At 36.8% G+C, this 18,281-nt stretch overlaps 1 protein-coding gene and 1 non-coding gene across 2 annotated transcripts; both read right to left on the bottom strand.

The window, feature by feature from the left end:
• Positions 1–290: 290 nt before the first annotated feature.
• On the bottom strand, positions 291–9,055 carry LOC137950191 (uncharacterized). The gene is made up of 20 exons (XM_068796578.1): positions 8,775–9,055; positions 8,571–8,678; positions 8,385–8,480; positions 8,216–8,308; positions 8,017–8,102; positions 7,667–7,930; positions 7,421–7,560; positions 7,184–7,279; positions 6,955–7,060; positions 6,725–6,877; positions 5,000–5,264; positions 3,956–4,063; positions 3,771–3,866; positions 3,562–3,654; positions 3,364–3,449; positions 3,023–3,286; positions 2,479–2,612; positions 1,849–1,944; positions 1,098–1,203; positions 291–714 (listed from the first exon to the last, which is right to left on the bottom strand). The coding sequence occupies exons 1-20, from the start codon at positions 9,037–9,039 to the stop codon at positions 538–540; spliced, it is 2,832 nt and encodes a 943-aa protein (XP_068652679.1). The 5' UTR covers positions 9,040–9,055; the 3' UTR covers positions 291–537.
• Positions 9,056–9,231: 176 nt separating this feature from the next.
• Positions 9,232–9,303, bottom strand: TRNAD-GUC (transfer RNA aspartic acid (anticodon GUC)). Its single transcript has one exon. It is a non-coding gene; the product is annotated as a tRNA-Asp (tRNA).
• Positions 9,304–18,281: the final 8,978 nt, after the last annotated feature.

Raw genomic sequence — 18,281 nt, 5'->3', positions numbered from 1 at the left:
TGGAGTTGCAGCATGGTATAGCTGGTTTCAGATCGAGGCTGTATCTTATTTGCAGAATAGAGAATTTCCATTTTATCCTTTCAATGCTAGTTTGATCTTCTTTTAGTTTTTTTGGGTGCATTAGAAGCATAGAGGATCTCCAGTTTATTCTTCCAAATCATTTTGGTCTTCGTGTACTTTTCTGTTTGCCCTTTGAGATACGAGCAGTTTTTATCCGAGAAATGTTGAATTCTATATTTCTATTGGAGTGGTAAGTAGCTTGGTGCGTAGCCCTCATAGCCTCAACCAGATTTGATTGGAGTGATGGTTCTATTAGGATCTGAGCTGATCAACTACACTGGTGCAGATCCGTTCAGAGTTTAAATACAGAGTCCAGAGTTTACCGCTTGCAAAGGAAGATCCGCTCCTCCAACAGGAGAGCCCAAGACAATAAAAACTCCCTACAATATTGGCAACTTCTATATTATTGCAATTGGATTGAGCATATCATATTTTGTTGGACAGAGACCCAGAAATGATGAACAGTTAGCTGCCATATCAGTGATCTTGGACCAGAGAATCATTCTTTTGTGTTTGACCTGGCATTGGACTTCCTGTAATGAAAGCCTTAATGAGTGCAAGAGCCAACTTGGGTTTGTGTAGAGGGACTTCATGACCAGCTCCCCTCACTGTAACGAATGTAAGGCCCTTATACACTTGGGTCCAACCTCCAACCTGCAAAACATAAGAGGCAAGAATTTCACTAGCAAACAGGATAAAAGTCGCATAGCGTCTGGTATTACTCAGGTACCAAGACTCAAGTTCAAACCCACTAAGGCAGAAAAGGTACACATTAATAGAAAATTCACTCTTCGTCAACTTGTACCTATGAAACAGCAAATAAATGCAACTCTACGTGACCCATGGACTCTTCTCTCTCTATTTCTTTTAGAAACACCGAAGGATACCACAATAAATTCACCATATGTGCTATTCAGTGTAGGATATTACAAAATGCATGCTAATCTATTGGGAAATGAGAGTCTGGACCAAGGTTCTTAAACAAACAGTTTCCAGCAAAAAGAACCAAGTTGAAATTCAATGCAATGAACACATACCTGTCCATCATCATACCAAGCACGCCAGGGGAACAATGTTGGAAGCTTAAGAGCATCTATGTTGTACCGTGTGGACGTAACCGGGATTACAGCATCCGTGTCTCCACTGACCACATGAAACAAAATCTGGTTATATTTGAAATTCAAGATTTCACAGTCCTTGACAATCTAATTGTAGTTTGAAACGTTAATCTCCTACTTCTTTTATATACTGGAGCCTATAGGGTATAACAAGTCTCCTTTGGCTACAACATGGCACTTTATCCCCGTATTAAACTAGAAATCATAATATGTTCCTTCTCTACTTTGTGTCCAAACCGTATGCTTCATGGAGACTGGAAACTGCTCACTTTGGACTTATAAGAAACATAAGACCAGTTACTGCACTTCATCGGCCTTCAGACAAAAGTTTTGTCAACTTGAGTTAAGAATTTTGTAAGACAACGAACTTATATCCAAGAAGGAGCCTCCTCTAAAACAAGCATGTTTTTAGTGCTAAAAACAGGAGCAGTACATTTCTAAAGTTCTAGTGTGTTTTGCTTGTTATATAAAATAAATTTAGCTACTTCAAGAATGTGAGGTGATTGTATTTTCCAAGTTTTCCACGTTACATAATTTTTTCAAAAAATTTGGGTTCTGATTTTTTTAGGAACAAAATAAGATTGTATCGAAATATAACTTTGAGAATAATAACCAGTGCCCATTGTTACCAGGTCATTAGGCAGTGAAAAACAAAGAGGATTGTAGCTACCTGAACATCCAAATTCGAAGCCCTGCACGAATAAGTTCCCGATAAATAGGTAGTACAGAACTGGGCGAGTCCTTCCAATTTTCATTGATAACATCACTGCAGAACAGAAACACAAATCACGATTGTCAAAAAACCATCACAGCATGTCAATACCTCCAGGAGAGAGACAGTGAAGTGCCGGTATATGCAGATTTATCTAGAACTCCCTTTTGGAATCTGAATCTCTGTTACTCATTGCTTTGTTTCTGCCACTCTCTAAGTCGCTGGTTCAGCCACAACCACTAGAAAAATTTTAAATGAATTTTAATGTCTGATCAAATGAATGGCATACTCTTAGCACTTCTAGATATGGAATCTACAAGCATGAACCATATGCTTGATACTGGTCCATAGCATGAATAGAGTACTGCTTTTGGTTCTAGCAGCAACCGGCAAATCCCTAGGAAGTCAGGAAGGGGAAAGGTACTTTACTGAAGTGACTCCAACAAGTCATCAGTGACTTCCCAAAGTTAATAGATCTCTCATAAGACAGTGAATTTTTCAAGGGAAACGGAGATGCTACACAGCTTTATGCAGTAAAAACAACCAGAAACATCTAAGGGATTTAGTTATCTTTTCATAGAAATATACCTGCAGGTTTCCCACTTGGATGGTGCAAATTCTGGACTCACATGAAGTGCATTTTGGACCTCTGGTAAGTTAAAGTAAACAGTTGAATGTTTCTCAGTGCAGGGATCATACTTTTCGCTGATTCGTCCAGCCAACTATTAAGAATAGTTTCCACAACTTGGGTCAAAAGATGCTTCTTCAGTTACCATATGAAAAGACAAAAAGGCAGTTGTCTACCGATAACATGGATTAACACCAACTACACTGGAAAATTATATTAGAGCAACCTGCCATACGGTGGAAAAGAATAAACTCCTTCCTCCCATCTACTGATTATCATGAAGTATTGTACACTCAAAAAACATTGTTCGTTTAAAAATATTATTGCATCCACAGACACTAAAATGAATAAAATTCAAGGCAGAACTCCAGTATATCTCCATGATAATAAGTGCATAAAAAATAAGTGATACCTTACAAAATATATAATCAATTGCTAGATCCTGTAAGAAACAATGGACAACTACTTTTTTACTTATAGAGCTTGATGAATGTTATTACTTACATGTAGCCTTCTCAATAGCCGATTATGTAGGGTTGCATTGCCAGTACAGGAAGGGGTGAAGATACTATAGGGATCTATATTCCCCATTTCCTTGCTAGCGATGTCAATAATCTTTTCACATTGTGGTGAGGTGTGGACGAATGACTGGAAGTCACAAAAAATGTTCAGCAGCTTATAGGTTTCATCAGATATCAAACCAGATGACCACATAAACTGGAAAACTCCCAAATGATCATTGAAGTCATCAGTCAATGCATTTCCAACCTGCATGACAAATTTATCAGAAGAAAACTCAGGATGAACAAAAACAGCATCAACAACAATCAGTCCTAGAAGTGTACCATGTATCCCTTTAGATTGATCGAGTCATCAGCAGTAAACCAAAGGTACTTTACTATGGCATAAGCAAACTGAGGAACGTAGTGTCCTGAAACAGGATTTTGATATTGTTTAGGTTCTAAAGATTATTGAATTGAACATTACATCCAGAGAAGATAATGAGACCATAAGCATGCAATAAAAAATTTCTGTTGTCATGCCTGCATAGCTCTCTCCAGTAAGATATAATTCTCTTCCTTTGTAATCAGGAAAGCGCTTCAGCCACTTCTTTATAAAAACGAGCAAGTCTCCAGCTGCAAACAGAAGAAATGTAGATGTTGATAATAATAAAATTAACAACAAAACTGCAACAGTGGAAAGAATGAATGATTGTAGTATGCTTGTAACATTTTCAAATAAAACTAGGTACCAGTCCTTAGATCTCCATTGGTTAACAGATCCCAAGAGCTGTTTGAATAAGAAAAACCCACACCAACGGGGGAGTCAATGAAGAGGATGTTGGCCACTGAAAAATGTTAGAAGTATGAGCAAGGATATATTGAAATATCTATGGCTTTTAATGAATTGACAACAAAATGGAGGAAACAGTTTTACCCTGATTCCAAGCATATGGGTTCAGATAAAGTGTCTTCCCATCTGGCTTGACATGGAATGGTCCAATTTCTTCAGCTTCTCCATAAGCAATTGAAGAGCACCCGGGCCCTGAAATGGTTTGATGTTAGAATATGAAAAGGGGGAGGGAGAAAATAAAAGAAAAAATGGCTGAAAAAGTATGCAGATTAACAAGAATAAAAATGATGAAACACCTAAATACATGTAAGCAGCTGAGAATAGTCCATTGCAGATTATCTGTGGTACAGTCATTCTTCATCCAAGAAAAATACTTATTCTATAGATTATCGAGTTTGTAACCAAGACACAAAGAAAAACGTGCAAAGAAGGCAAAGGTAGGAAATCAGTTTGAGAAAACTGAACAAGAAAGGTAGTTACAGATAAATAAAAAAACTTGATGGATAGCTTTAGAAAAGCAGATCTTTTGTAAAATTGATGTGGGCATCATCTTTCTTCTTTGCCCTATAATGGTCTTCATCTTTCTTCTAGGGTGGGTTAAAACACTTCTCACCTACTGAAGTTTGTCTTCTGGTCTGAAATAATTTCCAATAAAATCTGTTGTGTAAAAAAGATGAACCAGATAATTAGCTCTTCACTTGCTTACTCCACAAAGTGGGGTAGAACTCGAGCTAGACTAAACGAAAAATTAGAACGTTCCAACTTCCAACCATATACCAGATATACTTTCCAAGTGACTAAGGAAAAAACAATCGTTCTCATCATCTTAGTAGACTCTCATCCCGAATATTTTGCCGTCAGCACAACGAATCCTCCTCCGTTCTGTTCTACAGTTTCTATTTTGATAGAAAGATGAACTAATCAATGAAAATAGAAGATGGAGGCTCATGGCCAACACTCAATCGAGTGCGGCATTACAGGGAGCATAAGTTAACCAATGTAAGATCGAAACTTTCGATTTGTCAACTGACAGAATCCTCACCTTCGGTTCTCCAACCTAATCACTCACGCAAATAGAAACAGAAGTAGCAGTAAAGAGAAACATGAGGCTGTTGAAAACTGACAAACCTCCATTTAACCAAATCACCAGAGGCTTCGTTGCAGGGTCCTCAACGGCCTCGATGAACCAATAAAAGAGAGCTCTGCCCGCCTTCTTATTTACAGTTACATAGCCTGCATAATGCGCAAAGTCAACATTGAAGTCCTGCCCAGGAAGCTCAAGCACCTGATCCTTCTCTTGCTGATCCGAAGAGAGGCCACTCGGAAGCTCAAAAAGACCTACTAGTAGAAGAAGGTAAGACACCCATCCAAGCTTCTTCTTCATCTTTCGAAATCAGGGTGGTGTGAGTTTGGGCAGAGGAGTTACGACCATATATAGAGCAATCAGCAACTCACGACTTATACCAGCTGACGAAGAGAGACGAAACAGAGTCCCCCCTCTATTAAAAAATTCTGTTAGACTTTCGGGTTGCAGCAATCACATGATGCACCCATTCATCGTTTGTTTTGTAATCAATTCTGTTACAGGAAACTTTGCCGAGACGCTTCCCATCTCTTGTGACCCCACTTCTACAATGATAGCAACAAAAAGAGTATTTTCTCACGGACCAAGCGATCATCCTTCCTCGACCTGTCCTGGTCTTTCCATTATAACTCGATTCTTTTCTATTTGTAGGTAGGTTCCGAAGAATGTGAACTACAGAAATTCACGACCGTTCTTCATATCTACCAGTCAAAAATGTAAATGGATGAGAGAAGATGGTAAAACTTCGAAAAGGGTCTGGCCCTTAGGAAGCAGAATATCTCATGTCGGAATTGCCTGCCCCATCGTTTAGTACGTTTATCGTTATAGAAAAGATCAAATAAAGTTTTATTTCTATCATTTGGACTTTCTGAGATCCTAATCTGATGGGTTAGAAACTTTTAAGCCACATTCAACCAAATCAAATAGAAATAGTAGTAGTTCTCTGGGAAAAAGTCAGCTGACGAAGGATAAATTTAACTTGAACAATCTGGTAGAAAAATAATTTATGAATATTTGCTATTTTAGCCATTAGCAGATGACCACGATGCACTTTCTTTCTCCATCGTTGCTCTATGATAATATTATAAATTGTGTAAACCGTCAAAGATCTGACCTGAAGACACCATCTCCGGCAAACACAATTAATCAGAAAGCCGGAGATGTCAAACAGCGTGATGTTTGATCAAGATAGGAACACTGGACTGGTCCGAAATTCTGCGATATTGGACAAACGTGTCATTTCTCAATTAGAGGAAGCTTTTGAAAAGATAAAAAAGATATGGACAAGATTGAGGCCGCCTGAATGATTGAAAGCATAAGATTTCCGTTTAAAAGATCAGATAGAACCCGCCAAATTTTCCAAAAGATTCTACGATTTCGTGGATACCAATTTAACACATGAAATGTAAGCAACGATCATGGTTCACAGCACAAAAGCAACATCAAAATTCTTCTGTAACCGACCAAATAAATGGACTCGCAACATTTTTCGAAGTGTTTGTCTGAATTCCGACGCACCCATCTGATTTTTCCACAGAAGTCATGCCTTTACTTAGTTTTCCTCCTCGAATTTCTCTGCTCATTTTATACCCTCTTTTCTCTGCGCCAAATATCAAAGAGCACAAATGCTACAGAACATGTAAATTGTACTGTAAATATTGTTTTAGTTAGATACGAAAAAATACGTCAATATAAACCAGTTCTGCGCCTGGAATTTCCATGATCAAAGTTTTACAGAGCTTCATATTCATGAATAAACCTCAAGAAGCAGAGCTCTCGGATAAGGTTGGTATGGAACGTCCTAACAGAAAGGCCTTGAAGAGTATAAGAGATAACTTGGGTTTGAGCAGAGGAACCTGATGGCCAGCCCCCTTGATAGTAACAAAGGTAAGACCTTCATATTCCTGTGTCCATCCTCCCACCTGAGCAGAGAATGTTGTAAGCCAAAAAAATTTTTTTTTTCTAAAATGGCAGATAGAGAAGTTCTAACATTACATACCTGACCATCATCGTACCAAGCCCGCCAAGGAGACTTGGTTGGAAGATTGAGTGCGTCAATATCATGCCGAGTTGAAGTAACTGGAAGTATACCATCGGCATTTCCACTGACGACAAACAACAACAACAAGCACAGGTTACCACCGGGATCTTGATGAACCATTCGAAGGAAAATGTCTTTGATCAGTAATTTGAAATGAAAAGAAAATGACGAAATGACTTGGGGGAACCTGAACATCCAAATGCGTAGACCAGCACGTATGCCATCATGATAAATCGGTAGAATGGAACTCTCACTGTCCTTCCAATTATCTTCAATTATATGACTGCAAATAGGAAATTCAGATGATAGGAGGCATGAGAACCAATCCAGAAAGTAGTTTTAACAACAATGTAATTTCATGTTTTCATTATAAAGTTTGAAATTTCGATCTGCCATGCTGATAAAAAAGGGCTGGAGCCCATACTTGCACAGAAGCCACTCAGCTGGTGCAACTGTAGGATCTACATGAAGTGCTTTCTGAACTTCTGGTAGATTGAAGTAGGCTGCCACTCGATTCTCAATGCATGGATCATACTCAAACCCATCACCAACACGTCGAATTAACTGTCAAAAGTTTTAATATTCATGAATGATCTCATTCTTTCTGTTATCTGCAGATGGTCATCTACAGGGAAAGAAATGAACAGAGACAAAATAGAGCTTAGATTACATTTAATCTTTTCAGCAGCCTGTTCACTGAACTACTATTGGCAGTGCAGGGAGGAGTTAGAATGCTATATTCATCAATGTTTCCCATTTCTTGGCTAGCCAATTCGACCATCTTAGCACACTGGGGGGATGGAGAAATAAATGAAACAGAATCACAGAAAACATTTAGAAGCTTAAAGGTTTCATCAGAGATCATGCCATTAGTCCACAAATACTGGAAAACCCCCAAGTGATCCCTCAAATCATCTGTGAGCGCATTTCCCACCTGCATCGAAGTACATTATGCTAAGTAATTTTCAATTGTTTCAGTTCTGTGCAAGAATTCCTCTCTTCTGGAAAAAACGATCATACCATAAATCCCTTCAATGAGATTGCATTTCGACTGTTTGATTTCTGGAAATCCAAGATGGCTCGGGTCAGTTGGGGAACATAGTGTCCTGGACGACAGATTGTAAAGAGAAAAGAAATCAAGTTTTTGGTGATCATTAGAGGAGAAATAAAGGATGGTGCGACAGGCAAACGATAATAAGTTTTCTTTATTATTTAAGACCTGCATAGCTCTCTCCTGCCAGGTAAAAATCCCTTCCTTTATACTGAGGAAATCGCTCAAACCACTTGTTGAGAAATACTAACGAGTCCCTGGCTGCAAAAGAAAAACTGGAGTTAACAAGACAAGAAACATCATTAGTCAACGAGAAGAGCAAGCTCAAAAGGAGTACCAGTCCTTTCATCTCCATTGTTAGCAGCATCACCGGATAGATTTGAATAGGAAAAACCAGCACCAACAGGGGACTCAAGGAACAAGATATTGGCCACTGCATTAACAGATACAGATTGAGCAGAACGAAAGAGTTATTAGGAATCTGAATAACCGAATCAATTTGATTTTTCGTGTTCTTTCTTGCCTTCGTTCCAAGAGTAGGGATTGAGATACAGAGTCTTCCCATCTGGTTGAATATGAAAAGGGCCAATCTCTTCGGCTTGGCCGAACCCAATGGAAGAACACCCAGGTCCTGAGAACAAATAAATCAGACAGATGAACAGTACAGTCGCGAATTGATTCAAAAATAGCACCGGAAAGAAGAAACTGTCGAAGCGAGGAGGGATACCTCCGTTGAGCCACAGAAGAAGGGGTTTGGAAGAAGGATCTTCAACAGCTTCAATGAACCAATAGAAGAAGGTCCTCCCAGAGCTCTCATCGACTGTGATGTATCCTGAATAGTGCGCAAAACTGACATTGAAGTTTTGCCCAGGAAGCTCCAGTACTCTGTCCTTGACTTGTTGTTCAGTGCTAGATTTACTGACAAATGTTTGAATTGTTTGGAATTGGAAGAGGAGTATTGACAGTGCCAAGGTCCTTAACAGTGTTTCCATTTTCGCTGATTCACAGTTCAGATTTTCAAATTGTTGGCAAACACTTGTGTGACTATTTGTTGAGTGGGAACAAATTCAGGGAAGTTGAGGACCCACGTGTGTTACGTGGGTGCCGCCGCCGCAGGAACCGAGAACTCGAACCCGCTTATGTGGAAATTTTAAACGGTAGAATAAGAAATAAAAAAAAAAATACGCCGTTGCCGGGGATCGAACCCGGGTCACCCGCGTGACAGGCGGGAATACTTACCACTATACTACAACGACTTTTGTTGTTTAATATTATAAAAAAATAAATATTATATTATTTAAATTCAGACACTTTTATGTTATTTAAATAGTATTTTAGGCATTTATTTATGGTCTCATATAAGAAAAAGAAGTTAAATGCCTTAAAATTATAAAAGTCACATAATAATTGGTCTAAATTTGGTTCGTCAATTATATTTTGATTGTTCCTAGGTTTTTATTTTATTAGACATAGTTCACTCATCCATTTTAGTCAAGTTTGGGTTTCATAACAATAACATAATATTAAATAAAACTAAAATGTTATATTTTTAATAAAGATAAAAAAACCAAGTAAATATTTCACAAAACATAAGAGAAATATTTTTACAAAAAACTTTTTGAAATATAAAAGTACTGTTTTATTGACTATATAATAAAAATAAAATAGTGAGACATGAAATAAATACCATAAAACACTAAAAACGTAAATTTTTTAAAAAAAATAAAATGTAAATCCTTAAATATTGAAATTTAGATGAATAATATGAAAACATTATAAAATATTCATTGAAAACATTTATAATTAAAACAATTTAAAAACATAAATTACTTTTATAAGCATCATATTTATAGATTTGTCTCTTCTGATTTTTCATGTGCATAGGGTTAGTCAAACTTGAATCAGGAGATGAACTTTAGCCGCATTACTCAGTTCATCTCCTGACATTGTTAGTGGTGTACAAGCGCCCGATTCATGTTGGTAAATCAGATGAATCTGAAGAAGACACCCAAGGTTTAATTTCCAAATTTAGGATTCCATAGTTTTATGGAAATCATCCGGATGAAGCATCAGGACACGTCATCACGGGAGGCCGAATTTTTTTTTCTTTCTCTCTCGCTCTTGTCTCTCTTAGTCTCCTTCTTCCTCTCTCGGTCTCTTTTTCTTCTCGCATTTTCTTCTCCCTCTTGGCCTCCTTCTCCCTTCTCCCTCCCGACATCAAACATCGTCCACGGCTCCGTAGCAACTCTTGTCATAAAGCCGCTCAGTCACAGCGCCTCTGTTGCAAGGCCTTCGGCATAGAGTCGTCTCCGTCGCAGCGCTGTGAGGAAGAAGACGCATTGCTGCCAATTTAATTTGTCCTAAGTTAGGAAATATTAAACCAGCACTGGTTTTGCCTGAGTCTCATACTTAATCCGGGTCAACTCAGTTTAAAAAAAAAAAAAGATATTGCAAGCATGGCTAACCTTACTAATCCCAATCATCCACCATGTCTTCACCATTCAAATCAGCCTGCGTTGGTTCCTATACCATAACTCCTCACTCAGGAAAATTATAGTACATGAAGTCATTTCCATGATTATGGCCTTAACCGTAAAAAAACAAATATGGTTTTGTTGGTGGATCACTGATTTTTGTTTATTCATTATATTTCATTTTTAATTACTGTATTATATTAGTGATTTAATAATGGTAATTAAAATATTATTAAATCAAGTATTTGATAAATTATTTTGGTTTAATTAACCCATTTGTACAATTAATAAAACCAATGGTTTTAAATTTAACAGAAAATATTATTAATTAATAATATTTACAAATATATAGTGTGTAAGTTAGCATATGATCATTTCTTTTTGTTTAATCATTTCTTTTTATGCTAAAGTGTATCTTATGTAATTAATAACTTAATTTATTATATTCGTTTATATTATTTTTAACTTTATTTTATTTTATTTATAATTAATCATGTGCACAGTTAATTGGCTCTACCTAATTACTGTATTAATGTACAATAAACTGCAATCATTAATTAAAATAATATATAATTTAATTAATTATTATATTAATATATTTTAATTATACATTAAATTACTTATTAGTGTATTAATCATGTTGGTTTTACCTAATTTGGGGTTTAGGTAATATGTTTTAATTAAGTATATTATTACAAGTTACTCATTCTTTTATTTTTTATATTTTTTTCATTTTGAGACACTAACGTTGGAAACAGTTTTCCAGTGCACATACTAACACCAAATTTGAAGTTAAGTTCATGTAGATTATTCAAGGGAGGGTTAGTCCCCCAAATGGATACATGAAGATCAAGTTCATGTCCAACATGAAGATCAAGTTCATGTCCAACATGAAGATCATGTCAGTCATGTACATGAAGATCGTCTTCGCACTTGGTGTTAGTGTTGACGACTTCATGTGCACTGGAAAACAGTTTCCAGTGTTAGTGCCCCAACATGAGAAAAACATGAAAAACAAGAGAATCTCTAAACCTTTACAGTGCATTTAATTACAACATAATCTTTAAACCCCAAATTAGGTAAAACAACCATTATTACTACACGAATAAATTATTTAATGTATAATTAAATATATTAAGGGGGGGTTAGTCCACAATGAAGTGGAATGAATTCTCCCCGCATTACCTAGGTCATCACAAATAAGGCGTTAGTGTAAAAAGACTTGAATTGAAGTGAGATTACACCATTTCATCTGCCCAGGCAAAAACGAAGGAAAGTTGATTCCTACCTTTTTTCCGAATCATTCACTTACCACAAGCGACGGCGTGGCTTCTCCCCCCCCCCCCCCCTCGAAACGAAAAAATCCCTCTCATTTCCTCTTCTCCTCTCCTCTCGCTCGGCCTTCGTATCCCGATGATTTTTTTCGCCCCATTTCTTCCCCTCGTCTTCGCTCTCTCTGCTTTCTCTCGTTTTCGCTCTCTGCTTTCTCCGTTCGCCCCAACTTCATGCATCCCGTCTCTCTCGATGTACAATACCTAGGGTTTCTGCCATCAACATCAGCGATTCGTGGGATTTTAGGGTTCTTACCGAGTCTATGATGCTTCGGAGAACGGATTGGGACAGAAACTTCGTCGGCGCAGAGCAACGGAGGGACATTTGTTGCCGTGAGGTCGATCTTCACACCGTAACAGAATTTCGCGGCGATTTCGAAGGTCTCGGAGCCGCCTGGGAAATCCAAAATCGAAGGTGTCGGAGCCGCAGGGCTCTTCAACGACGATGACGACGACTTTTTTTTTTTCACTTTTTAAAATTTTATTCTAATAACATGTAATTAGTATATTAATTTATAATAAACTTTAATCATGAATTAGTTTAATTATAATAAACTTTAAACCACTGGATTTACATTTTGTGTTAATATATTATTAATTAATAATACGTAAATAAATATATTATGTTATTGATAAATTAATTTATTTATTTATTTATTTATTATGTATTTTTTATTTTGTATTAAAATAGTGAGTTTTAATGTTAAAAAATATCTTATGTCATGACAAAATAATTTATTTATTTATTATATTCGTTTATGTTATTTTTAAATTTTTATTTATTTTAAATAATTTATGCTAGTCACACGTAATTAGTATATTAATTTATAATAAACTGTAATAATTAATTGGTTTAATTATCCAAATTTCTATAATTAATTAAATCATTAGGTTTATTTATTATATTATCTTATGTTATTTTTTAATTTTTTATTAATTTGATATAATTTATTCTAGTCACACGTAATTATTGTTTTAATTTATAATAAATTATAATCATTAAGTAATATAATATTTTTTTATTAATTAAGATATTAATATATTGTGGACTACATGTTAAATCACTTATAAGTGTAGTAATCACATTTATTTTGGTTAATTATATATTTAGGTATATGTTCTATTTAGTATATTATAAAAGGTTACTAATTCTCTTCTTTATATTATACTTTTCATTTGGGGGCACTAACACTGGAATTTGTTTTCCAGCCACTTGAACTCGTCTATACTAACACCCAAACATGAGTTGAAGTGGAAGCAATTCATCTCACTTTAATTCAATTTTCCACTTCATTGTGGACTAACCCCCCATAATATATTTATTAATTGAATTAGATATTTTATTATGCATTAATATGGTAATTACATGAACCAATGAAATACGCACATGATTAATTATAAATAACTTTATAATTAAAAAAATAAAAGTAATACGTTGAGTTATTAATTTATTAATAACATATGATATACTTTAACCTAAAAATGAATAATTTAAGAGAAAAAATTGATCTAATCATAAATTTAACACACTATATATTTGTACATAATGTATTTTATATATTATTAATTAATAATATATTATCACAAAATTTAAAACCATTGGTTTAATTAACTGTAGCAATCGGATAATTATGCCAAAATAATTTATAGAATATTTATTATAAAAATATTTTAATTATGACTATTAAATCACTATTTTAATATAGTAATTATAAAATAAATACATTAAATAAATAAAAATAATTATTTTATAAATAAATGATTTTGATGACGATAGTTTTAAACTATTGTTGTCTTCCTCAGGGGCGAGTCAGCGGGCAACGGCGATGGCGACGGGCCAGTGGGCAACGACGACAGCGGCAGGCAACGCCGATAGAGACGGCGCTTCGACGGTACGCAGAGAGGGAGAAGAGAGGGAGACCGAGAAGCTCTGCAACAGATGCTCGACCTCCCGTGCTCTGCGACGGAGGTCGAGAGGGAGAGGAGAGGGAGGATGGCTGTTAAACCAAAGCCGATGGCTGAAATAAAAGCCGAATGGGGAAATTGATGTCGAATCGAAGTAAAAATTAAGAAATCGAAGCCCAAATGTCAAAATCGAAGAAAATCGAAATTGAAACAGGGGAAATCGCAAGAAATTGGAAGGTCTTTAGGGGAAAAAAATAATAACATGAGAGAGAAGGGAGTGTGATGCCGAAAGGGAGAAGAGAGGGAGAAGAGACAGAGAGATAAGAAAGGGGGAGAAGCGAGCGGGAGGTTCAGAGGGAGAGCGAGTCCGAGAAGGAGAAGGACGTCGGAAGGACATTCGTAGCGAGAGATGGAGGCAGTAGAGAGGGAACAGAGAGCTCGGGGTTCAGGGAGACGATAGAGGGGCTGCGGGAACGAAATGAGGACAAACGAGCGAGACAGTCTGAGCCAGAGAGAGCCCCGCGTGTGAGTTATGTAGATGATTCTCAAAATCGGGCGAAAAACACTTTCCGCCGTTTACTCTTGGGACATGAACTCCTGAGTCATGTATGTTCATGTACATGACATGAATTTCGGCACTCCCTAACGACATCAGGACATGAACTGCGTAATATGCATGAAGATCATGTCCTGAGTCATGTGCACTAACCCCCCCAAATGAATTTGAAGTTGAAGTTCATGTTGACTAATTTTTCCACTTTGATATTTTCATGGTAGCTATAAAAGCTCAAATAACTCAAGTTAAAACGCTTAACATTATATAAGATAAATTAGAATAAATAATAAAAAGGTAAAAAACTAATACAATAAATTTTTTAAATAAATATTTATATTTATATTTATTAATCAAGTCAACACGAAAATAAAGTTGTTAGATCTAAAAATAGTAAAAAAATAGAAATAATAGCAAGTAAAAATAAACGAAGTTTTAAAACTGGGAATGTAAAATATATATAAAATAAAAATAACATAAAATATAAATATATTTTTGTGTTTTTAATAAATAAAAAGATAAGTTTTAAATAGTAATAAATAAATTTTAAACTTAAATAAGTTTGAAATAAAATTAAAATAAATGTATTTCGGATTTATTTTTACATTACAATAACAGAAAAATAAAAAATAAAAAATAAAAGTCAAAAAGTAAACTGTAAACAGAAAATTAACTAAAGTTGAGGACCCACGCCGCAAGAACCGAGAACACGAACCCCGCAGATTTGGTCTTAACTGGTCCCACCAGGGTAAGAAATTTTAAACCGTAGAATGAGAAATTAAAAAAATGCGCCGTTGCCGGGATCGAACCCAGGTCACCCGCGTGACAGGCGGGAATACTCACCACTATACTACAACGACTTCTCGTGTTTTAAAACATAAATTATTTTTATAATAATTACATATAACAATTTATCGATTTGTCTCTTCTGGTTTTTCATGTGCACTCTGTTTGTTTAGATTTCTCCACTTTGATATTTTCATGGCAGCAAACTAATAAGCATTTTTTTTTTGTTTCTTATCAATTTTTATAAATTGGATACGTTTGCTCAACGAACTCGATAAGATCCCATACTGTGCAAAGACTATGACTGGATCAATTATCTCATTCAAAAATGATTCAAGCTGAATTCAATCCGATCAAGTCAGATTGGAAGCCAAATGATAGGAACCCTTCCGCTAGTTAAATTGTTCAACCTTCAATCTAACTATTAGAATTTTAGGAACGGAAACAGTCGTTGCTCGTTGGGCTGGCGCAGTCGACACGACGAGACGACGAAGACGAGACGACGAAGATGGTTGAATCGTAAATAAACTATTTCCGTTACTCTGTTTTGAAATACATGAATCTTTATACATTAAGGAAAGAGAGAAAGGGTAACATAGTAAATTACAAAAATAAAATAATAAATAAATTAATTACATTCTAATACTCCCCCTCAAGGTGGCTTGTAATTATCCTTGATAGCCATCTTGGACAACAAAGAAAAAAGGTGGGTAGAAGGAAGAGGTTTAGTGAACATGTCGGCTAACTGGTTCTGAGAACGAATGGGAAGTAACTTGAGGACGCCCGAAGTAACCCGTTTACGAACAAAATGACAATCGATCTCAATATGTTTTGTACGCTCATGGAAGGTGGGGTTTGAAGCAATATGAATCGCATCTTGATTGTCACAATAGAACAATGCAGGAGATGCAACCTTGACTTGAAAATCTTGAAGAAGTTGCTGCAGCCAAATAATTTCACTGGCAGTAGAAGAAAGAGCCCGATATTTAGCCTCGGCGGAGGAGCGAGAGACGGTGGTCTGCTTTTTGGCCTTCCAAGAGACCAAAGAATCCCCAATGAAGATGCAAACGCCTGTAGTAGATCGGCGAGAATCAAGGCATGATCCCCAATCAGCATCGGAGTAAGCGCGTACCTGCAAGGAAGAAGTAGAAGAAAACAACAAACCTTGACCAAGGCTGGTCTTGAAATAACGAAGCAGGTGATGTACTGCCTGGAGATGAGGAAGGCGGGGTTGGGCCACAAATTGAGTGAGCTTGTGAACGGCAAAAGTAATGTCGGGGCGAGATAAAGTGAGATAGAGAAGTTTCCCAACAAGCCGTCGATAGTGGGTTATATCAGGAAGCAGGTCACCATCAGTGGTAGTTAAATGAAGCTTGGGATCCATGAGAACACTAGTGGGTTTACAAGCTAGGTAACCCGAGTTTTCAAGTAATTGTAAGGTGTAATGGCGTTGAGAAAGCACAATACCGGCCTTGGACTGAGCAATTTCAAAACCAAGGAAGTGCTTAAGACAACCAAGATCCTTGAGATTGAACTGAGTATGCAGAAATTGTTTGAGCTCAGCAATAACACTAGAGGAATGGCCAGTAAGGATGATATCATCCACATAAACCAATAGTGCAACAAAGGAGGAACCATGACCTTTGGTGAAGAGAGAGTAATCGGATTTCGATTGGAGAAAGCCAAAATTGATTAAAACATGAGAAAATTTGGAATACCATTGCTGCGAAGCTTGTTTGAGACCATAAAGGGACTTGTGAAGCTTGCAAACGAGTCGGCGGTGAGATGAAGGGGACTCCCCCTGTCGAAGGTAGCCAAGAGGGAGATCCATATAGATCTCTTCAAAAAGATCACCGTTTAAGAACGTATTGTTGACATCAAGTTGAGCTAGATGCCAATGATGAGAGGCGGCAAGGGCAAGAAGAACCTTCACAGTGACCAATTTGGCCACGGGAGAAAAAGTGTCAACAAAATCTAAACCTTCTTGTTGTGTGTAGCCTTTGGCTACCAAACGAGCCTTATATCGCTCAAGAGAACCATCAGATTTAAACTTGATTTTATATATCCATTTGCAACCAATGGTATGTTTATCAGGAGGCAGAGAAGTGACGGTCCAGGTTTTGTTGGTTTCCAAAGCGTTCAATTCGTCCCTCATAGCTAACCTCCATTCAGGGCACTTCACAGCTTGGTGATAGTATTGAGGTTCAATTTGAGCAGAGACATTGAGTGCAAACTGTCTGTGCGAATCAGAAAGTGAATGATAAGAGAGGTAGTTAGAGATAGGATAAGACGTAGAGGGTAAAACAGATGGAGAGGAACCAGCAAGTAAATTGCAGTGATAATCCTGCAGATAATGAGGTGGATGGATCGTCCGAGTAGATTTGCGAAGGGAAGTACCTGTAGATGTGGAAGGAACAAGCAATGGAAGATTATGAGTTGGAATATCAGCAACGGGAGCATCATAGCTAGCTGGTGAATCATAAATAGGGGAAGAATCAAGTTCTGGGAGAGAATGAGGTTGGATTAAGGAGTGGGGCAGAACCAAATCAGGAAAGGGATCAAGAACTGTATTGGAATGGGTGATGGTATGAAAAGGGAAAACTTCCTCATGGAACGCTGCATCTATAGAGATAAAAACATGTTTGGTCTCCACATCGTAGAATTTATATCCTTTCACACTAGTTGGATAACCAAGAAACACACAAACTCGAGCACGAAGGTGGAACTTAGTTCGATGAGCAGCTAAGGTGGAAACAAAAGCTAAACAACCAAAGACTCGAAAAGAGGGATAATCAGGAGCGGTGTTGTATAGCAAATGAAAAGGCGTGTTGTGTCGCAAGAGAGGAGAAGGAGTTCGATTAATCAAGAAAATCGCGGTAAGAATGCATTCTGTCCAAAAAGAGACTGGAATTCAGGATTGGAAGAATAGTGATCGAGCCACATTCAAAAGGTGTTCATGGTTTCTTTCAACAACTGAGTTTTGCTGATGTCTTTCAACACAGGAAAACTGGTGCAAGACTCCTTGAGCTTGAAAAAACTCAACAAAAGATAACTCAGGGGCATTATCAGATCGGAAAACTTTGATTTTAGCATTAAACTGAGTAAAAACCATTTTAAAGAAACGCGGTATCACAGAGATAGCATCAGATTTAGTCTTTAATAGATAGATCCAAGTAAATCGAGTG

Source organism: Aristolochia californica, unplaced genomic scaffold (assembly GCF_029961685.1).
Source record: "Aristolochia californica isolate CCGP_79_NKW_82.1479 unplaced genomic scaffold, dmAriCali1.0.hap1 SCAF_14, whole genome shotgun sequence".
Classification (NCBI taxonomy): Eukaryota; Viridiplantae; Streptophyta; class Magnoliopsida; order Piperales; family Aristolochiaceae; genus Aristolochia; species Aristolochia californica.
Note: the sequence above shows the minus strand (reverse complement) of the source record. Positions and strands in the feature narration are given on the sequence as shown.

Coding starts and splice junctions, on each gene's coding strand:
- LOC137950191 (XM_068796578.1), bottom strand. CDS start 9,039: ATGGAAACACTGTTAAGGACCTTGGCACTGTCAATACTCCTCTTCCAA. Junction 7,931..8,016: donor TCTCATTGAAGGGATTTATG/GTATGATCGTTT, acceptor ACTTCGATGCAG/GTGGGAAATGCGCTCACAGA. Junction 4,064..4,999: donor GGTGATTTGGTTAAATGGAG/GTTTGTCAGTTT, acceptor AAACCATTTCAG/GGCCCGGGTGCTCTTCAATT.